General features: G+C 65.6%; 3 protein-coding genes across 6 annotated transcripts; 1 reads left to right on the top strand and 2 right to left on the bottom strand.

Moving 5' to 3' along the window:
- Window positions 1-634: 634 nt before the first annotated feature.
- Window positions 635-5,584, bottom strand: SEC14L2 (SEC14 like lipid binding 2). The gene is made up of 12 exons (XM_030502252.1): window positions 5,439-5,584; window positions 4,073-4,148; window positions 3,917-3,960; window positions 3,716-3,775; window positions 3,444-3,632; window positions 2,900-2,995; window positions 2,677-2,737; window positions 2,516-2,599; window positions 2,275-2,381; window positions 2,041-2,180; window positions 1,094-1,263; window positions 635-1,013 (listed from the first exon to the last, which is right to left on the bottom strand). The coding sequence occupies exons 1-12, from the start codon at window positions 5,490-5,492 to the stop codon at window positions 862-864; spliced, it is 1,233 nt and encodes a 410-aa protein (XP_030358112.1). The 5' UTR covers window positions 5,493-5,584; the 3' UTR covers window positions 635-861.
- Window positions 5,585-7,480: 1,896 nt separating this feature from the next.
- On the top strand, window positions 7,481-11,792 carry RNF215 (ring finger protein 215). 2 transcript variants are annotated; one of them, XM_030502255.1, is made up of 10 exons: window positions 7,520-7,787; window positions 8,386-8,514; window positions 8,769-8,840; window positions 8,919-9,004; window positions 9,410-9,464; window positions 9,669-9,773; window positions 10,504-10,620; window positions 10,694-10,831; window positions 10,995-11,097; window positions 11,201-11,792. In XM_030502255.1, the coding sequence occupies exons 1-10, from the start codon at window positions 7,533-7,535 to the stop codon at window positions 11,221-11,223; spliced, it is 1,083 nt and encodes a 360-aa protein (XP_030358115.1). In that variant the 5' UTR covers window positions 7,520-7,532; the 3' UTR covers window positions 11,224-11,792. The 2 variants fall into 2 exon arrangements, with proteins under 2 accessions (XP_030358114.1, XP_030358115.1); XM_030502254.1 differs by having other exon boundaries at window positions 7,481-7,787; window positions 10,995-11,792.
- A 277-nt stretch (window positions 11,793-12,069) lies between these two features.
- CCDC157 (coiled-coil domain containing 157) lies at window positions 12,070-19,064 on the bottom strand. 3 transcript variants are annotated; one of them, XM_030502240.1, is made up of 10 exons: window positions 18,737-18,984; window positions 17,335-17,506; window positions 15,972-16,656; window positions 15,380-15,457; window positions 14,891-15,081; window positions 14,624-14,779; window positions 13,974-14,142; window positions 13,535-13,674; window positions 12,415-12,485; window positions 12,070-12,338 (listed from the first exon to the last, which is right to left on the bottom strand). In XM_030502240.1, the coding sequence occupies exons 1-10, from the start codon at window positions 18,982-18,984 to the stop codon at window positions 12,098-12,100; spliced, it is 2,151 nt and encodes a 716-aa protein (XP_030358100.1). In that variant the 3' UTR covers window positions 12,070-12,097. The 3 variants fall into 3 exon arrangements, 1 of the variants encoding a protein (XP_030358100.1); XR_003993874.1 differs by lacking the exons at window positions 15,972-16,656; window positions 17,335-17,506; XR_003993873.1 differs by lacking the exons at window positions 15,972-16,656; window positions 17,335-17,506 and having other exon boundaries at window positions 14,624-15,081; window positions 18,737-19,064.
- Between the last annotated feature and the right edge of the window lie 241 nt (window positions 19,065-19,305).

Raw genomic sequence — 19,305 nt, 5'->3', positions numbered from 1 at the left:
GGCTGAGGCGGGGCGCAGGGTCCGGTTATGGGGCTGGGGGGCAGCAGGGTCTGGTTATGGGGCTGAGGGGCAGCAGGGTCTGGTTATGGGGTGGGGGGGGCAGCAGGGTCTGGTTATGGAGCTGGGGGGCAGCAGGGTCCGGTTATGGGGTGGGGGGGGCAGCAGGGTCTGGTTATGGGGTTGGGGGGGGCAGCAGGGTCTGGTTATGGGGTGGGGGCAGCAGGGTCCGGTTATGGGGTGGGGGGGGCAGTAGTGTCTGGTTATGGGGTAGGGGGGGCAGAAGGGTCTGGTTATGGGGTTGGGGGGGCAGTAGTGTCTGGTTATGGGGTGGGGGAGGCAGCAGGGTCCGGTTGTGGGGTTGGGGGGGGCAGTAGTGTCTGGTTATGGGGTAGGGGGGGCAGAAGGGTCTGGTTATGGGCTTGGGGGGGCAGTAGTGTCTGGTTATGGGGTGGGGGAGGCAGCAGGGTCTGGTTGTGGGGCTGGGGGGCAGTAGTGTCTGGTTATGGAGCTGGGGGGCAGCAGGGTCTGGTTATGGGGTGGGGGAGGCAGCAGGGTCCTGTTATGGGGTTGGGGGGGGCAGTAGTGTCTGGTTCTGGGGCTGAGGCTGGGGGACAATAACCAGAGGTGACACAGCTCCATCCATCCCTTTACTCCCCCCACCCCACGCAGCAGTGAGGGGCCCAGGACCCCCCTAAGGCACAGTCGGGGACTCCCCGGGTGCTCCCGCCCCTCCGGTCCCGCTCAGCCCCTCCTCGGTCCATGTGCTCGGGGGCCTCAGCCCCATCTCCATCCTCCCGGGGGGGCTGCGGCCATCCTGGGGGCTCCGGCAGCCGGGGGGTCCCTGCGGCGGGGGGGCCGGTGCTAGGGGCTGTGGTTGAGGCTCTCCTCGCTGGGCCTGTCCCCGAGGTGCTGGATCTGCTGCGCGGAGGCGGCGTCGGGCAGCAGCACCTCCACGCTGTAGCTCACCCTCTTGGCATGGAGGTAGCTGTAGGTGTTGTCGAAGCGCAGCACATCTGCAGCGGGGAGGGAACGGGGGGGTCAAGGCCGTGGGGAGCACCCGGGGTGTCCCCAGGGGAAGGGGGGACGCGCTCACAGATGCCGGGTGTGGAGCAGGTCAGGGACCCATCCTCGGGCACGAGGTGGGAGTTGTAGCGCTGGTTGGGGTACACCTCAGTCATGGCGCCTGCGCGCTGCCGCTCCCCGGCCTTGGTCTTCAGGTACACCCCGAAACCCACGTCAGCGCCTTCAGTCCGGAACTGCCACCTGCGCCATGGGGAGAGCCATTGCATTGTGTCCCCCCCACCGCATTGTGCCCCCAGCATTGCGTTGTGGCCCCTCTACTGCCTTGTGTCACCCCCACTGCACTGCGTCCCTGTCATTGCATTGTGTTCCCTCACTGTTGTGTGTCCCCCATCATGTTGTGTCCCCTCCATTGCCTTGTGTCCCCCCATCCCCATAAGGTGAATCATGGAATCGACCAGGTTGGAAAAGCCCTTCAAGCTCATCAAGTCCAACCATTCCCAGCACTGCCAAGGCCACCACTAACCCATGGCACTGAGGCCTCAGCTACACGGTGTGTGAACACTTGCAGGGCCGGTGACTCCAGCCCTGCCCTGGGCAGCCTGTTCCAATGCCTGAGCACCCTCTGGGGAAGGAATTGTTCCTAATATCTAACACACTTCCAGGGATGGTGGTCCCACAACTGCCCTGGGCAGCCTGCTCAGCTCCCTGAATCTTCCATCCCTGCCGCCTGCACCATGGGGCGAGCTGTGGGGCAGGGACACCCACATTGCGCTGTGCCACTTCCGTTGCATTGTGTCACCCCCATCGCGTTGTGTCACCCCCATTGCATTGTGTCACCTCCATCGCGCTGGGTCCCCTCCGTTGCATTGTGTCACCTCCATCGCGCTGGGTCCCCTCCGTTGCATTGTGTGCCCCCGTTGCATTGTGTGCCCCCATCGCATTGTGTCCCCCCATCGCATTGTGTCCCCTCCTTGTGCCATGTCCCCCCATCCCCGTGGGGTGCAGCACCCTTCTCACCTGAGGACGCAGCCAGGGAAGAGGATCTCATACTCGACCTGGTGGGACGAGCCGCGGTTGACCACCACGGTGTGCTCATACTGCTGCGCCAGCTGGTCCCGCACGTAGTAGTGCTGCGGCACGTCCCCCCCGTAGTTGATCTGCACGGGGGGCGGAGATGGACGTGGGTATGGGGGGGGCGACCACCCCTGCACCCCCCTGAGGAACCCATGGGTGCGTTGTGGCTTGTCCGACCTTGCTCGAGCACTTGGGGTCCCCGTCGGGGTCCGTCAGGGTGCCCCCGTACTCCACCGGGATCTGCTCGGGGTCGATGTACTTCTGCAGGACCTCCTTCCAGTTGGCTGGAGGGAGGAGGACACAATGGTTGGGGGGGACAGGAGCGCTGTGGGGAGCCCCAGTGCAGCCAAGGCCCCCCCTGGGTGGGTGGGAAGCAGAGGGGGACATGGGGACCCGTTCTGGCGGGGTCAGGACTCACATCCCAGCACCACAACCTTCCTGCGGGTGTCCTCGCTCAGGAAGTGCTTGACGAGGTTGTAGGCGACGGGGAAGATCTTGGGGGCTGGGGGTGGATGGGGGGTGTTATGAGGGGGGTCATTGCCCCCCCGGTGGGTGCTGGGACCCCGTGGCCGGACTCACCCTTCACAATGAACAGGCGCTTGAGGGACTCGGGGTAATTCTCCTCGAACATGGACAGGAGCTGTGGGATGGGGAGAGCTCCATCACCCCCATCCCATGTACCCACCACGGGCCGGGACCCCCACCCCAAAACACTGGCGGGTACAGGGCACAACAGGGATGTGCTCCTGCACCGTGGGTGAGCCGAGGCCCCTGTGTCACTGTGTCACTGTCACAGCCTCACCTCCCCATAGGTGTCCACCGCTGGCTTCCAGAGGTGCTTCAAGCCCAGGCCCTCGCAGTCGTACACCATCAGCACCATCTCGATCTTCTTGCCCAGCTGGGATGGGAGGACGGAGCGGGTCAGGCAGTGCCCGGCCCCATAGATGGGGCTGGAACCCCCTGGGCAGAGCCTCCTCCGGGCACTGGTGTGGGGAGAAGGGGCATCGCGGGCTGGGATAGGGACACGGGCTGGTGGGGACGGACCAGATGTGGAGTTATGGGGCTGGGGAGGACATTGGGTGGTGGGGATGGAGAATTGATTTATGGGGCTGGGGAGGACATTGGGTGGCAATGGATGAGATATGGACTTATGGAGCTGGCAGGGACATGATCTGTGGCAGGATGGACTGGACGTGGACTTAGAGTGGTGGGGAGGAAGCTGGATGGTGGGGATGGACAAGACATGGGTTTATGGAGCTGCGGAGGACACTGGGTGGTGGGGATGGACTGGACACGGGTTTATGGAGCTGGGGATGCCCGGATGTGTGCTATGGGTCAGGCCCCACCTTCCTGCTCTGCTCCTCGCACTCGCGCCGCAGCAGCTCGCAGTCGCGGAACTTGTTCTTGAGCAGGTCCTGCTTGGAGGCGGAGAGCAGCAGCCCCCGCGCGTCCAGCGGCCCGATGATATCGTACCAGATGGGGCTGCCCTCGCGGTCGTAGCCGCACATGCCCCCTGACATGTACCTCCTGATCACCTGCGGAGCGCCGCGGGTCAGGGGCACCCAACGGGGATGGGCCCCCTGCGCCGGGACACCCCCCCGGGGCCGGGGACACCCACCTCGGGGGGCTCCCACGACATGATGTTGTCGGCGTCCATGTGCTTGCGGAACTCAAGGTGCTGCGGGGGGGGGGAAGAGCTGAGAGGAGCTGGGGACCCCCCATCCCATGGGATGAGGAGCACCCCACAGGCACGTCTGAGATTGGGGCCATCCCAGTGACAACCAGGAGCTTGGTGGCAGCATGGGGGGGTCCCTCTCACCTTGCGGAGCATCGCCTCCGACTTGGGCACGTCAAAGGAGCGCGCTGCAAGAGAGCAAAGAGCTCAGTTCCAATGTGTGTCCCCGGATCCACCACCCCACGACATGTGTCCCCGGCTTCATAACCCCACAACACGTGTCCCCCACCCCGGGGTTACCTCGGAGCCATTTGAGGAGGAAATAGTCGTCCTGGGCGGGCAGCGAGGGCAGCACATCCTGCAGCTTCTCCTGGAACTGCCGGGAGAAGAGGGAGCGTTGGAGCGTCCATGATCCCACCCCAGAAACCCCAAAGCTGCAGGTTTGTGCCCCAGGAGAGCAGGGACACCCGCACCCTGTCCCTGCCACCGCGTGTGGCTGTGATGAGCGGCTGCGCCCAAGCACTGGGTGTCCCCAAGCCTGTCCCCCTGTGCGGGGCTCCAGAGACCATGGAATCCCAGCCTGGTTTGGGTTGAAGGGACCTTAAAGCTCCTGAGCTCCAACCCCTGCCACAGGCAGGGACACCTTCCACTAGAGCAGGTTGCTCCAAGCCCCTATGTCCAACCTGGCCTTGAACACTGCCAGGGATGGGGCAGCCACAGCTTCTCTGGGCACCCTGTGCCAGCGCCTCAGCACCCTCACAGGGAAGAGCTTCTGCCTCAGAGCTCATCTCAATCTCCCCTCTGGCAGGTTAAAGCCATTCCCCTTGGCCTGTCCCTACAGGCCCTTGTCCAAACCCGCTCTCCAGGTTTCTTGGCCCCCTTCACCAGACCATTCCCCATCACTGCTGGCATCCTTTGGGATGGAGCCGGTTACCGGGTGGTCACTGCATGTCCCCCTGCTCCAGTGACACCCCAGCAGGTCCCAGCCCAGGGCAGGCAGCTGGGTCCTGGTGCAGGTCCCTGTGGCATGTGGCCCGGGCCCAGGTCTCCGTACCAGGCCAGGACCTGCCCTTAATGAGGCTGATGGGATTATCTCCCGCTGAATTTAGGTGTAATTAAGCCCGGGATTAGCTCCTTCACCCTGAGAACAACAAGGTGCTGGTGGACGGGTTCTGCAGCTCCGCTTCCCCCCCCCCGCCGCTGCCTCGGCACCGGGATGGTTTTGGCTCCATGCCCCATCCCGGCTCCGGCTCCCGGTGGGGTCATCGCCCGCGCCCGGCTCAGGTGGGCTGGAAGAGCAGCGATAGGACAAAGTGCCGGCGTCGTCCCTCCAGCGGGTGGAATGACCCCGCGTGAAGCCACCCGGGCACGGTGCCGGTGAACGCAGTGCCGGTGGCAAGGCCACCGCCGTGGCTGATGGCCACCGGTCACCCAGAGCTCCGCGGCGGAGCAGGAGGTGTCCCGGGCAGCCCCGGGATGGAGGGGGATGCATGGGGCGGGATGGGGCGGGACGGGGGGCTCGGTGCCGCGGTCACCGGTGGGATGGTGCAGCCGGGACGGGACCGGGCAGCACCGCGGGTGATGCCGGCGGGCACCGGGGCAGCGCCGCCCGGTCCCGGCCGTTCCCCCGCCCCCCAACCCCGCGCCGGGGCCGGTCCCCGCTCACCTGCGCCAGCGCCTCCGCCTGCCGCGGGCTCAGGTCCCCGACGTGGCCGCTCATGGTGCCCCGGCCCCGGGGGGTGACGCGCCGCCTCTACCGGGCCGCGGCGCCGGCGGCGGGTTGCGGAGGCTCCGGAGCACCGCCCCCAGCCCGCCCCGCCCCGCCCCGGCCCGGCCCGGCCCGGCCCGGCGGCCTTGGACCCTGCCCGGGCAGTGCCGGGGCTGGCCGGGAAGGGGCACAGGTCCAGCGGCAGGTGGGATGGAATAGGGGGGTATGGGCAATAGGGAGGGTATGAAAGGATGGGGGGATAGGGGGGTATGAGGGGCATTGGGGCATAGGAGGACGTGGAGGGCTATGGGGGGTATGGGGGATATAGGAGCACGGGGGATATTAGGGCTATAGGGGGTGTGGGGAGACATGGGGGGCTATGGGAGCTATAGGGAACATGGGGATATGGGGGGATATGGGGGACATGGGAATTCTGGAGGGGTATGGGGGGCACGGGTGGGGGGGTGGAGGAGTGTGGGGCTATGGGGGTTATGGGGTTTAGGAGGGGATGGGGGTATGAAGAGTATAGGGGGCACAGGGGGATGGGGCTAAGGGGGCCATGTGTCTCCCATGGCCCCATGGATGTCCCATGGAGCCATACATGTCCCTTGGAGCTGTGTCTATCCCATGGAGCCATCTGTGTCCCTCGGAGTGGTGACTGCCTCATGGAGCTATCCGTACCCCAGGAACCTATGGATACGCCACAGCTCCATTCCCATCCCACATGTGTCCCACCACACAGGTCCCACATGTGTGTCCCCTCCATGGGGCCATGCTCACAGCAGCAGCGCCCCACGCTCCCATTTTGGGTATCCCACATTGGGGATCACCTATCCCGGCCCAGCTCCGGAGCCGGACGGGTTTCCAGGCTGTTGTTTACAGCAGAGCCAAACAATGGGAATGTTTTGCCGTGCAGTTGAACTGGCTCCAGTGTCGCGATTAAACCTCCATCATTGCAACACGGTTGGGAACACCGGGAATACCGGTGGAATACTGGGCACACCCAGACCCATCCCGCTGGGAATTTCACCACAGCATGGCCCCTGCCCCAGGCTGGTCAGCGCCGGACCCATGCACCGGATAATCCCCCGGGAATCCCGCCCCGGCACATGTGCCAGGCACACGTGGCTGGAGCGGGGCCACTGCGGCGGCACTGCTGGAACTGCTGGCACAGGGACACTGGAGGGGTGTCAGGGGTGGGTTTGGGGTGCTCGGGTGTTGGGGTGAGCCCAGGCCGGGGCTGGGGGTGCCCATGGGTGCGCATGTCCCCGTGCACACGTGTCCTTGTGTGGCCCCGCATGTCCCCATGGGCCCCATAGGGAAGCGGGGCTGTGGGGCCATGGGGGCCGTGTCCCCCAGCGTGGCACCATCCCTGCCCCTGTCCCTGTCCTGGTGCCCATCCCAGTCCCTGTCCCTCTCCCCGTGCCTGTCCCGGTCCCAGTCCAAGACAGGGACAGGGGCAATTCCCAGTCCTGGTGCCTGCCCCTATCCCTATTCCTGTCCATGTCCTTTTCCCTCTCCCCATCCCCATAATCGGTTCCTTCCCCTAACCCGGTCCCATATCCCAGTGCCTTTTATCTAAGTACCCTTATCCCAGTCCCCTATCCCAGTCCCCTATCCCAGTCCTTTTTATCCCAGTCCCCTATCGCAGTCCCCTATCGCAGTCCCCTATCCAGTCCCCTATCCCAGTTCCCTATCCCTGTCCCCTATCCCAGTCCCCTATCCCAGTCCTTTTTACCCCAGTCTCGTACCCCAGTCCCCTATCCCAGTCCCCTATCCCAGTCCTTTTTACCCCAGTCTCGTATCCCAGTTCCCTATCCCAGTCCCCTATCCCAGTCCTTTTTATCCCAGTCCCCTATCCCAGTCCTTTTTATATCAGTCCCCTATCCCAGTCCCCTATCCAGTCTCTTATCCCTGTCCCCTGTCCCAATCCCTTTTATCCCGGCCCCATCCCCACTCCCGGACTCGCTCCCGAGCTCCCCCCGGCGGCGCTCGGCCCGGGCGGTCCTCCGCGGCGGCAGGGGGCGCTGGGTGGCGGAGCGCAGCGGTGCGATGGCGGCGGTGCGGGCCGCGCTGCTGGCGCCGCTGCTGGCGCTGTGCCGGGCAGGGCCGGGGCCCGCGCCCGCCGCCCGCGTCGAGGTGGCGGTGACCGGGCCGGGGCCGGCGCCGGGGGATGGCTCCGGCAGCGCGGCCGCGGGGCCCGGCGGCTCCTACACGCTGCGCGGTGCCGTGCTGGGCGCGGGGGGCGGCCGGGCCGGGCCGCGGGACGAGGAGGAGCAGGAGGAGATCCGCGGCCGGCTGCTGCTGGTGAGCGCCAGCACCGGGCACCGGCACCAGGAACCGGGAACCGGCACGGGGAACTGGCACTGGGGAACCGGCACCGGGAACCGGGCACTGGGGAACTGGGCACCGGGAACCGGGCACCTGCACCGGGGAGTCTGGGCACTGGGGAACCTGGGGGACGGGGAACCGGGCACCGGGGGGTAGGGAACTGGCCAGAGGGGAATAGGGCACCGGGGGGAACCGGGCACCGGAACCGCGGAACCGAGCACCAGGGTCTGATGGCACCGGCGAACCGGGCACTGGGGGGATCCGGGCAGGGGAGGGCTGTGGGCACCGGGGGAACCGGGCACCAGGGAGAGGCAGGGGGGACTTTGGGCACTAGGAAGGGATTGGGGGAGCAGTGAGATGTGGGGGGCACTGGGGACACGGGGGGGGCCGTGGGCAATGGGGAGGAGGGGGCCTGTGGGAACTGGGGTGCAGTGGGCACTGGGGGGGGTCCGGGGACATGGTGGGACAGGTCCCGTTGTCCCCTGTGCCACCGCAGGTGCTGTCCCGGGCCCCGGGGGGTGCTTTGGAGGTGCTTTGGGGGTGCCGGAGGCTGACGCTGTTCCCCCCGATGCAGGTGGGGGACGCGGAGCCCGAGCTGGGTGCTGCCGGCAGCTGGATCGGGGTAGTGCCGGTGGGCGAGGAGCCGGCAGAGCTGCCCCGCGGCGCCCGCGAGGAGTCCTTCACCACCACCGTCGTCAGCAAGGTGCCCGCCTGCCCCGGCGCTGCTGCTGGGCACGAGCACGGGGCACCTCTGGGCTGTCTCCTCACCACATGTGGGGTCCTGGCCCTTGCTTGGCCACTGGGGAGGTCCCTGGTGGGGCTCCCGGGTCAGCCCCTCTTGGAACCCTTGTGGTGCTTCACCGCTGGGTGCTGCCTGCGGTGGGACGCGGGGCAGCTGAAGGCAGCTGCCTGTCCTCCTGCTGTGCTGCCCTCTGAGCCCGTGCCCTGTCCCCGCAGATGAAGCGAGCCCTGGTGCTGGGGGCATCAGCCCTGCTCATCCTGGCGCTGAACCAGAACGCCATCCGGGAGGTAGGAGAGTCCCACCGGCAGGTCCCCGCGCCCACCTCCCGCCCTGCTCACGGCTCTTGCTTTCCTCTCTGCTTGCAGCTGGATGTTTCCCAGCTTCTTGCCAAGCCTGTGATCGTGATCCAGTCCTCGGACAACGTCACCAAGCTGCTGGGAGCGCTGCTGCGGTATGGCTGGGGCAGTGGGGCTCTGTGTCCTGCTCCCTGCCTGCCCGGGCCTCCTCACACGCAGCACATGGGCTGGGGTCGAGCTCAAGTTGTGCAGAGCCCACACGGCTGGTTACCAGCACCCGCGGTGCTGTCACTGCTCAGCCCCACCGCTGCAGTGTTGGGGCCCCTCGGTCCTTCCTGCAGTGGTCAGTGGGGATCACTGCTCTGCTGTCGTGGGGGGGAAACTGAGGCACGGCACTGGGGGAAGAGACTGTGCAGGTTCGCTCAGGGCTGGGCAGGGGCAGGTCCCTGGGTGTTCCTCTGCCCCTCATGTCCCCCGAGTCTCTGGGAATGGGGGGATGCTCCCAGTGCTGGGGTCCTGCTGTGCCCATGGGATTGATTTTTCCTGCCTTTTGCTCGCAGGGGGCTCCGGGCGACAGCCAAGATCACGTACCAGGCAGTGCTGCTGGAGAACCTGGTATGTTGGTCTGCCTTCCTCCTCCTCCTCTTCCTCTTCCTCTTCTTCCTCCTCCTCCTCCTCTTCCTCCTTCTCCTCCTCTTCTTCCTCCTCCTCTTCTTCCTCCTTCTCTCTCCTGGTGGGAGGGCAGGGACTTGCCCCACCGATGGGCTCCTCCTCCCCTCCATCCACCCAGCACCAGCAATGCCATCTCCTGCCTTGCAGGGAGTGACCCTCACCCTGTGGTCAACCTGCGGCCTCTCCCGAGGGGGCCTCTATGGGGAGTGGCAGGGGGTCATCTGCACCGGGGAGAACAGCTCGCAGGTCCAGGTACGGCTCCGGCACCGGTGAGGGCTCCTACAGTACCCTTCTGTAGCCGGGTACTGGGGTGGGGCAGTGGCAGTGGTGGGGATGGGAGTGGAGGGGAACCCCCTGTGTGCTGGGCTGCACCCCCAGAGTGTGAGCAGCAGCTCAGGGAGGGGATCCTGCCCCTCTGCTGCGCTCTGGGGAGACCCCCCCTGCAGCCCTGATCCAGCTCTGGGACAGCAGCACAAGAGGGACGTGGAGCTGCTGGAGCGAGGCCAGAGGAGGCCCCGGAGCTGCTGCGAGGGCTGGAGCAGCTCTGCTCTGGAGCCAGGCTGAGAGAGCTGGGCTGGGGCAGCCTGGAGAAGAGAAGGCTCCTGAAGGGGACACCTTAGAGCAGCTCCAGTGCCTAAAGGGGCTCCAGGAAACCTGGAGAGGGGCTTTGGACAAGGGCCTGTAGGGACAGGACAAGGGGAATGGCTTTAAGCTGCCAGAGGGGAGACTGAGATGAGCTCTGAGGCAGAAGCTCTTCCCTGTGAGGGTGCTGAGGTGCTGGCACAGGGTGCCCAGAGAAGCTGTGGCTGCCCCATCCCTGGCAGTGTTCAAGGCCAGGTTGGACACAGGGGCTTGGAGCAACCTGCTCTAGTGGAAGGTGTCCCTGCCCGTGGCAGGGGTTGGAGCTGGAGGAGCTTTAAGGTCCTTTCCACCTGAACCATTCCATGATTCCATGTTTCACTCCCCTGTGCTGTCCCTGCAGAAGTACCTGCAGCAGCTCTGGAACACCATCCTGCTCATCGCTCTGCTCCTCTGCACTGGTGTGATCGTGCAGGCCCAGCGGCAGTCGCGGCAGGACCCGTCGGAGCAGGATGCTGAGGTTGGAACGTCTCCACGCTCTGCTCCTGCCTGGGATGATGGGTGCCGGGCTCTGACCCTCTCTGTCCCCGCAGCTGGACCTGAAGCAGCTCATCCGCCGGCGGCTCTCGGCGCTGAAGACGCGGCGCTACCACCCCGGCAAAGCGCTGCGGAGCCGCGCCTGTGAGATCGATAGTTGTGCCGTGTGCTTGGACCAGTTCCACAAGAGCCAGGTGGGCACTGGGCGGGCTGGGGCCGTGCTGGGCAGGCTGGGGCTGCCCTTGCCCGTCCGTGCCGGGCAGCGCCGTCCCCTCCTCGGGCAGTGCAGCAGAGGCTGCAGCCCCGCTGCCACGGGGACAGGCCCCAGCTCCGCTGACGTCCGTGTCCCTCCCGCAGTGGCTGCGGGTGCTGCCGTGCTGCCACGAGTTCCACCGGGACTGCGTGGACCCCTGGCTCCTCCTGCAGCAGACCTGCCCCCTCTGCAAGCGCAACATCCTGGGTGAGAGCCCTGCACCACCACGGGGGTGAGGGCTGGGGGGGAACCAGAGCCCCCCACCCTGCAAGGCTCCCTGTGCCGTCCCCTCCAATCTCCTGCCTCGCAGGGAACTGCTGCCCGGAGAGCTAGCTGGCCTGCTGGCCGTGCTGCAGGGACGGACCCATGGGTGCTCCGGGGAAGGGCAGGGGGTGCTCGGGCAGCAGCACTCGCTGCCAGCACGGGCTCAGCGCCCATCACACAGCGAAGGAGGATCTTGGGGGGCTCTCCTGGATGAGCACGAGTAGAGGGGTGGGGGGGGTCCAGTGCGGGGAGGGTTGGGGAGTGGGTACTGGCAAGGGAATAGGGGCACCCATAGGTGCAGCGGGGTGGGGGATGCAGAGGCTGGGCTGTGCTCCCCCTGCTCATGGTCACTTTTATAGGTCTCTTTGTTTTCTGTTCATGGGTGGCTGCGGTGGGGTGGGCAGAGCCCAGCTGTGGGGTGGCCCCTGCACGGTGGGGTGCTGGGTGCCAGCTCTGCGGGGTGCCAGCTCTGCTGGGGGCCTCCCCACCGAGGGCAGGGCCAACACTTTATTTATACTAACTTATTAGAAGGGGTGGCACGAGCTGGCTGCGGGGACCCAACGTGGGGCCTGCGTCACCGCAGCCGGGGATGCCGCTGGGGCTCGCTGGGCTCTATTAAACAGGAAGTGAGGACAGGCTGCTCCGTGTCGTGTTGAGCTCACGAGGTTCCTGGTGCCCTCCCAGGGTTGCCCGGGGCTCCCCGGCCCCTCTGGGTGCTGGTGGGTGCCAGCAGCACAGGAAGAGCCGCTTCCATGGGCTGCCGGTGAGCTGAGGGGGCTCTGCCTTCCTCTTCCAAGCAGCTTGGCCAGTCCCAGTGGGGGCACAAGAGGATGGGCCAGGACGGGGTTTCCCAAGGGAAGGAGCCGCAGGATGAGGCCATGTCCCGCGGGCAGGGCAGGGGCTCTGTGCTGAGCATTTCTGTGTTAGGCTCAAGAGCATTTATTCATCTGCGGTGGCCGCCGGCGCGGGGAGAGGACAGGGGACGGGCTCTGCCTCGGGGCTTGGGGGGGCTCAGCACCAGTCCCTCAGCCACGAGTGAGGGGCAGCATCCGGCCTTGGCCATGGGCTCTGCCCAGGGTGGCTTTGCCCGCTGGCTGCTGGGCACCTGCTGCCCGCTGTCCCCTGTGCGTCCCTGTGTCCCTGTGCGTCCCTGTGTCCCTGCGCTGTCCCGGCTGCTCGGCCGCCTGTGGGTGGTGGGAGCGGTTGGAGGGGAGGAAGAAGAGGGAAGATCCCAGCTCCTTCCTCTGGGATCCTACTCACCCCTTGTCCTGCCTGCCGGTGTCCCTGCTGCACGGGCTGAGCTGGGACCAGAGCTGGCTCTGCGGGATGAGCTGCGGGAGGGAAGAGAAGGGGCTGAAACCTCCGCACCACGTTCAGCTCCAGTCACAGCCCTCGGCCTCTGGCCCGGGTGCCCGTCACTGCTGTGCAACAGCCACAGTGGGGCTGATGGTGAGGAGCTGGGCACCAGCCCTGGGCACCTTGGCCAAGCAGGTCCCTGTGGGTTGGACCAGACCAACCTGGGCAGCCCAGGGAGCCCGGGCCCTGCTGGCGTGAGCGTACCCCAAAAGGAGCGGATGTGAACCAGCGGGGCTGGACATCAGCTGCCTCCGGGCTGAGGTGGGCTCCCAAAGGCAGATCAGGCCCTGGGACAGCGGAGGGTCACAGCCCCTGCCCAGCTTCATGCCCCACTGGAAATGGCTTTGTCCAGCTCAGCCCCGTGCAGGGGAAGGAGCTGCTGAGTCCCTGGGACCACCAACACAAGAGGGACGTGGAGATGCTGGAGCGAGGCCAGAGGAGGCCCTGGAGCTGCTGCGAGGGCTGGAGCAGCTCTGCTCTGGAGCCAGGCTGAGAGAGCTGGGCTGGGGCAGCCTGGAGAAGAGAAGGCTCCTGAAGGGGACACCTTAGAGCAGCTCCAGGGCCTAAAGGGGCTCCAGGAAACCTGGAGAGGGGCTTTGGACAAGGGCCTGTAGGGACAGGCCAAGGGCAATGGCTTTAACCTGCCAGAGGGGAGATTGAGATGAGCTCTGAGGCAGAAGCTCTTCCCTGTGAGGGTGCTGAGGCGCTGGCACAGGGTGCCCAGAGAAGCTGTGGCTGCCCCATCCCTGGCAGTGTTCAAGGCCAGGTTGGACACAGGGGCTTGGAGCAACCTGCTCTAGTGGAAGGTGTCCCTGCCCGTGGCAGGGGGTTGGAGCTGGAGGAGCTTTAAGGTCCCTTCAGCACAAACCAGGCTGGGATTCTGTGACTGGTCTGTTGCTACCCGGAGCTTTTCCAGCAGGGGCAGTGCCCAGAGGATGGGGACAGAGCCATGGCCCATGGGGGGTGGTGGGGCTCACACCCCTCTCCCCGTGGCACCAGCTCTCCCTGGCTGGTGCATCCTCACCTTCAGCACTCCCTCCTGGGCAGCCGCCTTCACCTTGCCCAGCGCAGCGCCGAGCCGCGCGTTCTCCTGCTCCAGCACCCTGATCCGGATGCTGTTGGCCTGGAGCTGCCTCCTCATGTCCTCAGTCAAGCTCCCGGTGCCTGCAACCAAAACACAACATCCTTGTGCCGGGAGCCTGGGCTCAGGCTGCAGCTCCTGCCCCCGAGCACCAGCACGGCTGAACCCCTGCGGGCAAACAAAGCCCTGGCCATGCCCTGGCCCAGCTTTATGTGCCGGCCTGGAGGTGGGATCAGCAATTCCTGTGCCGGGAAGCGTGTTAAGATGGGCTTAGCACAGCGCAGGGCTGAGCCCTGCTTGGCTGTGAGCAGGACAGAGGGTGTTGGACACATAATCCTGATCCCTGTGGGCCCAGGCTGAGGGCAGGAGCCCGCTCCCTTACTCTCAAGCTGTGCCTCGGTGGGGATGTGGAGCTCAGGGAAGAAGACCAGGAGCCGCTCCCGCTCCTGCAGCTCCCGCGCCTGCTCCTCCAGCCCGGACACCTTCTCCTGCAGCTCCGAGACGGCCTGTTGCAGGCCCAGCTTCTCCTGCTGCAGCGCGTCCAGCAGCTCCTGGGTGGCACAGAAGAGCTGCTGAGGTTTGCAGAGAGCTCTGAACCTCGGGGTGGTGCAGGAGGGGGGAGCCCTGCGGGAGCACTTGCACCCCCAGGGAAAGCTCCCTCCTTTCCTTAGGTGATAAGGCAGCAGTGTGAAGCGGGCAGGGGTTTAGCTGTAAGGTCCCTGTGTGAGCTGGAAGCAACAGCAGCAGCCATGAAGATCAGGCATGCTGGAGACACGGGAGCAGCCCCAGGAGTCGCTTCCCTCTGCTCCTTGGCCATGGAGAAACCCAGCGGAGACTCCCCTGCACGAGGGCTGAGGGAGAGGGATCTCCTGGGAGGAGATGGCCCTCGTGTCATCCTGCATCCCCGAACCACCCTGCTGGGAAAGCTGTGTCTGTGGATGCGGGACAGGGCAGGGGATGGCTCTGGACACTCCCCCGTGGCACAGGGGTCCCCGGGGCAGCCCCCGGGGGGTGCTGGGTGCCAGCACTGACCTGCTGCTGCCCGTGCTGCTCCCGGCTCTCCTGCAGCCGCTCCTGCAGCTGGGCCCTGTCCTCCTCGGCCTCCCCCAGGCTGACCTGCAGCTCCTCCCGCTCCTGGTCCAGGCTGTCGAGCTGCTGCAGCAGCGTCCTCTGCTTGGCCTGCAGGGACTGCGCGGGGCAGGAGCCTGCACCGGGGCTGCTGCTGCACCCACGTGGTGCTGGGCACCAGCACCCAGGGGCTCAGCCCACTGCCAGGGCGAGGGAGAGCTGGGCTCGTACCTCCTGGTGCCTCTCCATGCTCTCCACTTTGGCCTTCTCCTTCTGCAGCTGCATGGTGGCGGTGCTCAGCTCCTGGGCCAGGCCCTCCTGCTGCCTGGTGAGCAGCTGCACCTCCTCCTCCAGCTCCAGCACCCGGCTCCGCACCACCATCGTGGTCCTCATCTCCTCCAGCAAGGTGGCCTTGGCGGTCTCTGCAGAGACACAGCTCCCTCGTTGGCCAAAGAAGTGCTGAATGCCCCATCCCTGGCAGTGTTCAAGGCCAGGCTGGACACAGGGGCTTGGAGCAACCTGCTCTAGTGGAAGGTGTCCCTGCCCATGTCACTGGATGATCTTAAGGTCCCCTCAACCCAACCCGGGCTGTGATTCTGTACCTTTGGTGCAGGCTGGGTGGGAGAAGCTCCAGGACAAGGTGTCCTCAGGGGACCCACACCCTGCACAGGCCCTGGCAGGGGGTGGGATGCATCAGCTGTGTGACCCTGGGGTCCTTACCCAGCTCCTGCACAGCCGCCTGCTTCCCAGCCAGCTCCTCCTTCAAGGTGGAGACTTGTTCCTCCAGCAGAGCAGCTCCTAAACCAGCACAAACCTTTGGTAATTAAACAGCTCCTCAAAACCCCCCAAACCAAGGAGGCAGCAAAGTGCAAACACATCAAAGTGTGTCCCATCCAGTGACTATTGAGCTGTGCTTCAGCAGGAGGACGTGGCCAACTGCCTCCTGCTGTCTGGGGTGAGCCTTCACACAGGGAAACCCCCCAGCACCTACAGAAATGAGGGGCAGAAGCCCCTGCCCATGGTGGTGGGATCAAGATTTGAGCTTTGCTCTGTGTTTCTCCTGCAAACTTCCCTGTGAGGGTGCTGAGGCGCTGGCACAGGCTGCCCAGAGAAGCTGTGGCTGCCCCATCCCTGGCAGTGTTCAAGGCCAGGTTGGACACAGGGGCTTGGAGCAACCTGCTCTAGTGGAAGGTGTCCCTGCCCGTGGCAGGGGTTGGAGCTGGAGGAGCTTTAAGGTCCCTTCAACCCAAACAGGCTGGGACTCTATGGAACACTCCTGGGCTGGGAGGGGACGCTGGGAACACCTCTGTACCTCTCTGCAGGTCGTCCTTGGCCCGCTCCAGCCTGAGTACAGCCTCTACATGCTCTTTGTTCTTTGCTTCCAGGCTCTGCTGAGCCTCCTTCTGCTGCTGCCCATGGGAGTCCCTCTCTACCTGCAGCAGCTGGGACAGGCCCTCAACCTGCCTCCGCAGCTTCTCCTGCTGCTTCTCCGAGTCCTGCAGCTCAGCCCGCAGCGGCTGGACCTGCTGCAGCAGCACCCGGAGGTGTTTGCTGATCCGGGACAGGTCCTTGCTCTGCTCCGAGGCCCAGTAGCTCACGTCTGTGGCAGAGAGGGTCCTTCTCCCGGCCGTGTCCCCCACCGCCTCCTGGAACCTGCTGAGGGCCGAGGGGATGTTCTGGCTCTGGCAGATGCTGGTGATGGCTTTGCCGACCTCGTGGAGGCTGGCCTGGACGCTGGTGCAGGCGGCACAGGGTCCCGGGGACGTCCCGGCTGGCTGCATGGGGATGCTGTGGGCAGCCCTGGGCACGGAGCTGCTGGAGGCACCGCTGGCTGGTGTGAGCACACCCGGTGGCAGGCACAGGGACGTGGATGGGGCAATGTCTTGAGAAGATCTTGGCTCCAGAACATTGGGCAAGCAGTGCTTTGGGGGCTCTTTCTCTGGGGTCCCAGCCTGGGGGCTGGAGGGCAGCGTGGGGTTCTCCTTCCTGGCAGCCTTCTGGTGGAGAGAGCACAGAACAGACCCAGGGCTGAGATCAAACCATGTTGGCTGCAGATGATCCATGAGAGCCCAAATACAGAGGTGTGAAGTGTGGGGACAGGCCACCGGTGCAGCCACGGGGCAGTGAGCCCGGAGCCTGGAGGAGGACAGCCACCGAGCACTGGGGTTCACCGGCTGCAGTGCTCCACCACAACCAAAGCACGTGCATAACAGGCAAAATGAATTTACTTCCCCCTCCCAGGTGCAGGATGAGGGGGAATTGGGGAATTGCATTTTCCCAGCTGCCAGGCAGCTTCCCCTCCTTGGCAGAGCTGTGGTTTCACAGCAGGGAGCTCAGCAAAGAAACCTGCTCCCCTTCTCGAGCCTGGCCCTTCTCTCACACCTCCTGTGCCTCCTGGCTATACCAAAGGAGTGATTGTGAGGCTTTTCCATGAGCAGAATCATGGGTTGGTGGTTAGAGGAGGGAGGGGACAGTGTGGGACAGATGTGGTTTGACACATGGGTCAGTGCTCAGAGGGTCATGAGCTGGGAGCACCTCTGCTGCGGCCACCATATGTGTCACGGGGGACCCCAGAGAAGCACCCGGGCACAGCCCCGTCATGGAGGGGGGTGCAGGAACCATCTCTATGTCCCTGCGCTCAGCTCGGGGGGTGTCAGAGCCCCCACATGTCCCACCTCGGCCAGAAGCTGCTGGTAGAAGGCTCCCAGTTTGAGCATGCAGCACCAGTACCTCCTCACGGTGAGCCCCGCAGACATGCCGGGCGCCAGGGCCCGCGCCGGCGGCACCGCTCGGCTGCTCAGCAGCTCCTCCACGTAACCCGTGAAGCTCTGGAGCAGCAGCAGCAGCCTGGGAGAGCAACAGAGCACAGCTGGGAGCAGCAGGGAGTGGGGAGGGCCTGGAGGGCTTCGGGAGGTTGTACTGTACCATGCCCGGGGCAAAGGGAGCTTGGCAAAAGGAGGGTGTACATCATAGAATCATGGAATGGTTTGTGTTGGAAGGGACCTTAAAGCTCCTCCAGCTCCAACCCCTGCCACGGGCAGGGACACCTTCCACTAGAGCAGGTTGCTCCAAGCCCCTGTGTCCAACCTGGCCTTGAACACTGCCAGGGATGGGGCAGTCACAGCTTCTCTGGGAAAAGTCTGTGCCAGCGCCTCAGCACCCTCACAGGGAAGAGCTTCTGCCTCAGAGCTCATCTCAGTCTCCCCTCTGGCAGGTTAAAGCCATTCCCCTTGGCCTGGCCCTACAGGCCCTTGGCCAAAGCCCCTCTCCAGGTTTCCTGGAGCCCCTTTAAGCACTGGAGCTGCTCTAAGGTCTCCCCTTCAGGAGCCTCCTCCTCTCCAGGCTGCCCCAGCCCAGCTCTCTCAGCCTGGCTCCAGAGCAGAGCTGCTCCAGCCCTCGCAGCAGCTCCGGGGCCTCCTCTGGCCTCGCTCCAACAGCTCCACGTCCCTCTTGTGCTGTTGCCCCAGAGCTGGATCAGGACTGCAGGGGGGGTCTCCCCAGAGCGCAGTAGAAGGGCAGGATCCCCTCCCTGACCTGCTGCTCATGCTCTGGGGGTGCAGCAGTTCTCTTGTGACCCTCCCAGCCTGACCCGCTCCAACCAGCAGTACTGGGGGGGGTGAAAACCCTCCTGCAGCTGCCGGCTGCTGTTCAGATCCCCGCAGATGTGATACCCATCCATATGACACCCATCACCCATGGTGCTGATCTCCAACCCAACAGCTCTGCAGGAAGGGCTCCCCTGTTTAAAATGGAGCCGTATTTACTTCATCCTCGTTGCAAACGGTGTTTTTGCCTCCCCGGCCTGGAGCTCCAGCCGTGTCCGCGGGTTTCCAAGGTTTTGGGGGGCAATTTAAGGAGCCTGCCCCCACCCGCCCTGGGCAGAGCAGTGCCGGTGCCTGCCCTGCTCCTCTGCAGGCAGCGTTTGAGCTCTGTGCGGGGCAACGAGTGGGGGTTTAACCGCGGAGCTGCGGAGCATGAGGTGGGAGCGCCCCGCTCATCACGCAGCACAGCCCCAGGGCCCCCGGCCCCCGCCTCGAGGGCGCGGAGCCGCCCGCGGGGAGGGCGCTCGGGCCGTACCTGTCGATGAGCAGCTCCAGCAGCACCACGTGGCCGTGCTGGCTGAGCTCGGGCTCGCCCGGGCGGTAGCGGTACCGCTCCAGCAGCGCCGCCACGTCCAGCTCGCACGACACTTGGTCCGGGAACTTCCAGGAGGGGACTCGCACGGCGCCGGCCCGGGAGGACACGTCGGCGATGGCGGCCTGCAGGTCCCGCAGGTCGGCGCGCAGGCTCTCCATGCAGCCCGGCTGGCCCAGCAGGTGCGCCATGCTGGCGGCACGGCGGGGACAGCAGCGGCGGCCGCGGGGCTCCGGGAGCCGGGGGGTGGGAACCGGAGCCGGGCCGAGGCCTCTGCGGGGCCGACACAGCCCCGCCCGCGCCGCCGGCCGCTGCTATGGCAACGGAGACCGCGGCCACCACTCACCACGCCCCCGACCAGTCTAACCAATCACAGGCTAGCTCCCAGCAGACCACGCCCCCCTCCGGTGCAGACCACCCAGTCACAAGCCGTGCCCCCCGTTCAGGCCACGCCCCCTGCGCAGGTGCCCAATGTCAGACCACTCCTTCACTGTAGACCACGCCCTCCACAG

The sequence above is a fragment of the Strigops habroptila genome, chromosome 11 (genome assembly GCF_004027225.2).
Source record: "Strigops habroptila isolate Jane chromosome 11, bStrHab1.2.pri, whole genome shotgun sequence".
NCBI lineage: Eukaryota > Metazoa > Chordata > Aves > Psittaciformes > Psittacidae > Strigops > Strigops habroptila.
This window is presented reverse-complemented; position numbering and strand designations above follow the sequence as displayed.

Bases quoted from the DNA above. Each gene is read 5' to 3' on its own strand.
- RNF215 (XM_030502254.1), top strand. From the start codon at position 7,533: ATGGCGGCGGTGCGGGCCGCGCTGCTGGCGCCGCTGCTGGCGCTGTGC. The intron at 10,621-10,693 runs GTTGGAACGTCT...CTGTCCCCGCAG, and splicing joins CGTCGGAGCAGGATGCTGAG to CTGGACCTGAAGCAGCTCAT. The intron at 10,832-10,994 runs GTGGGCACTGGG...TCCCTCCCGCAG, and splicing joins ACCAGTTCCACAAGAGCCAG to TGGCTGCGGGTGCTGCCGTG.
- SEC14L2 (XM_030502252.1), bottom strand. From the start codon at position 5,492: ATGAGCGGCCACGTCGGGGACCTGAGCCCGCGGCAGGCGGAGGCGCTG. The intron at 3,633-3,715 runs GTGGGTGTCCCC...GGCGCTCCGCAG, and splicing joins TGTCGTGGGAGCCCCCCGAG to GTGATCAGGAGGTACATGTC. The intron at 2,181-2,274 runs GTCGGACAAGCC...CCCCCCGTGCAG, and splicing joins ACCCCAAGTGCTCGAGCAAG to ATCAACTACGGGGGGGACGT.
- CCDC157 (XM_030502240.1), bottom strand. From the start codon at position 18,984: ATGGCGCACCTGCTGGGCCAGCCGGGCTGCATGGAGAGCCTGCGCGCC. The intron at 15,082-15,379 runs GTAAGGACCCCA...GTGTCTCTGCAG, and splicing joins GGCGGCTGTGCAGGAGCTGG to AGACCGCCAAGGCCACCTTG. The intron at 13,675-13,973 runs GTAAGGGAGCGG...TTTTGGTTGCAG, and splicing joins CACCGAGGCACAGCTTGAGA to GCACCGGGAGCTTGACTGAG.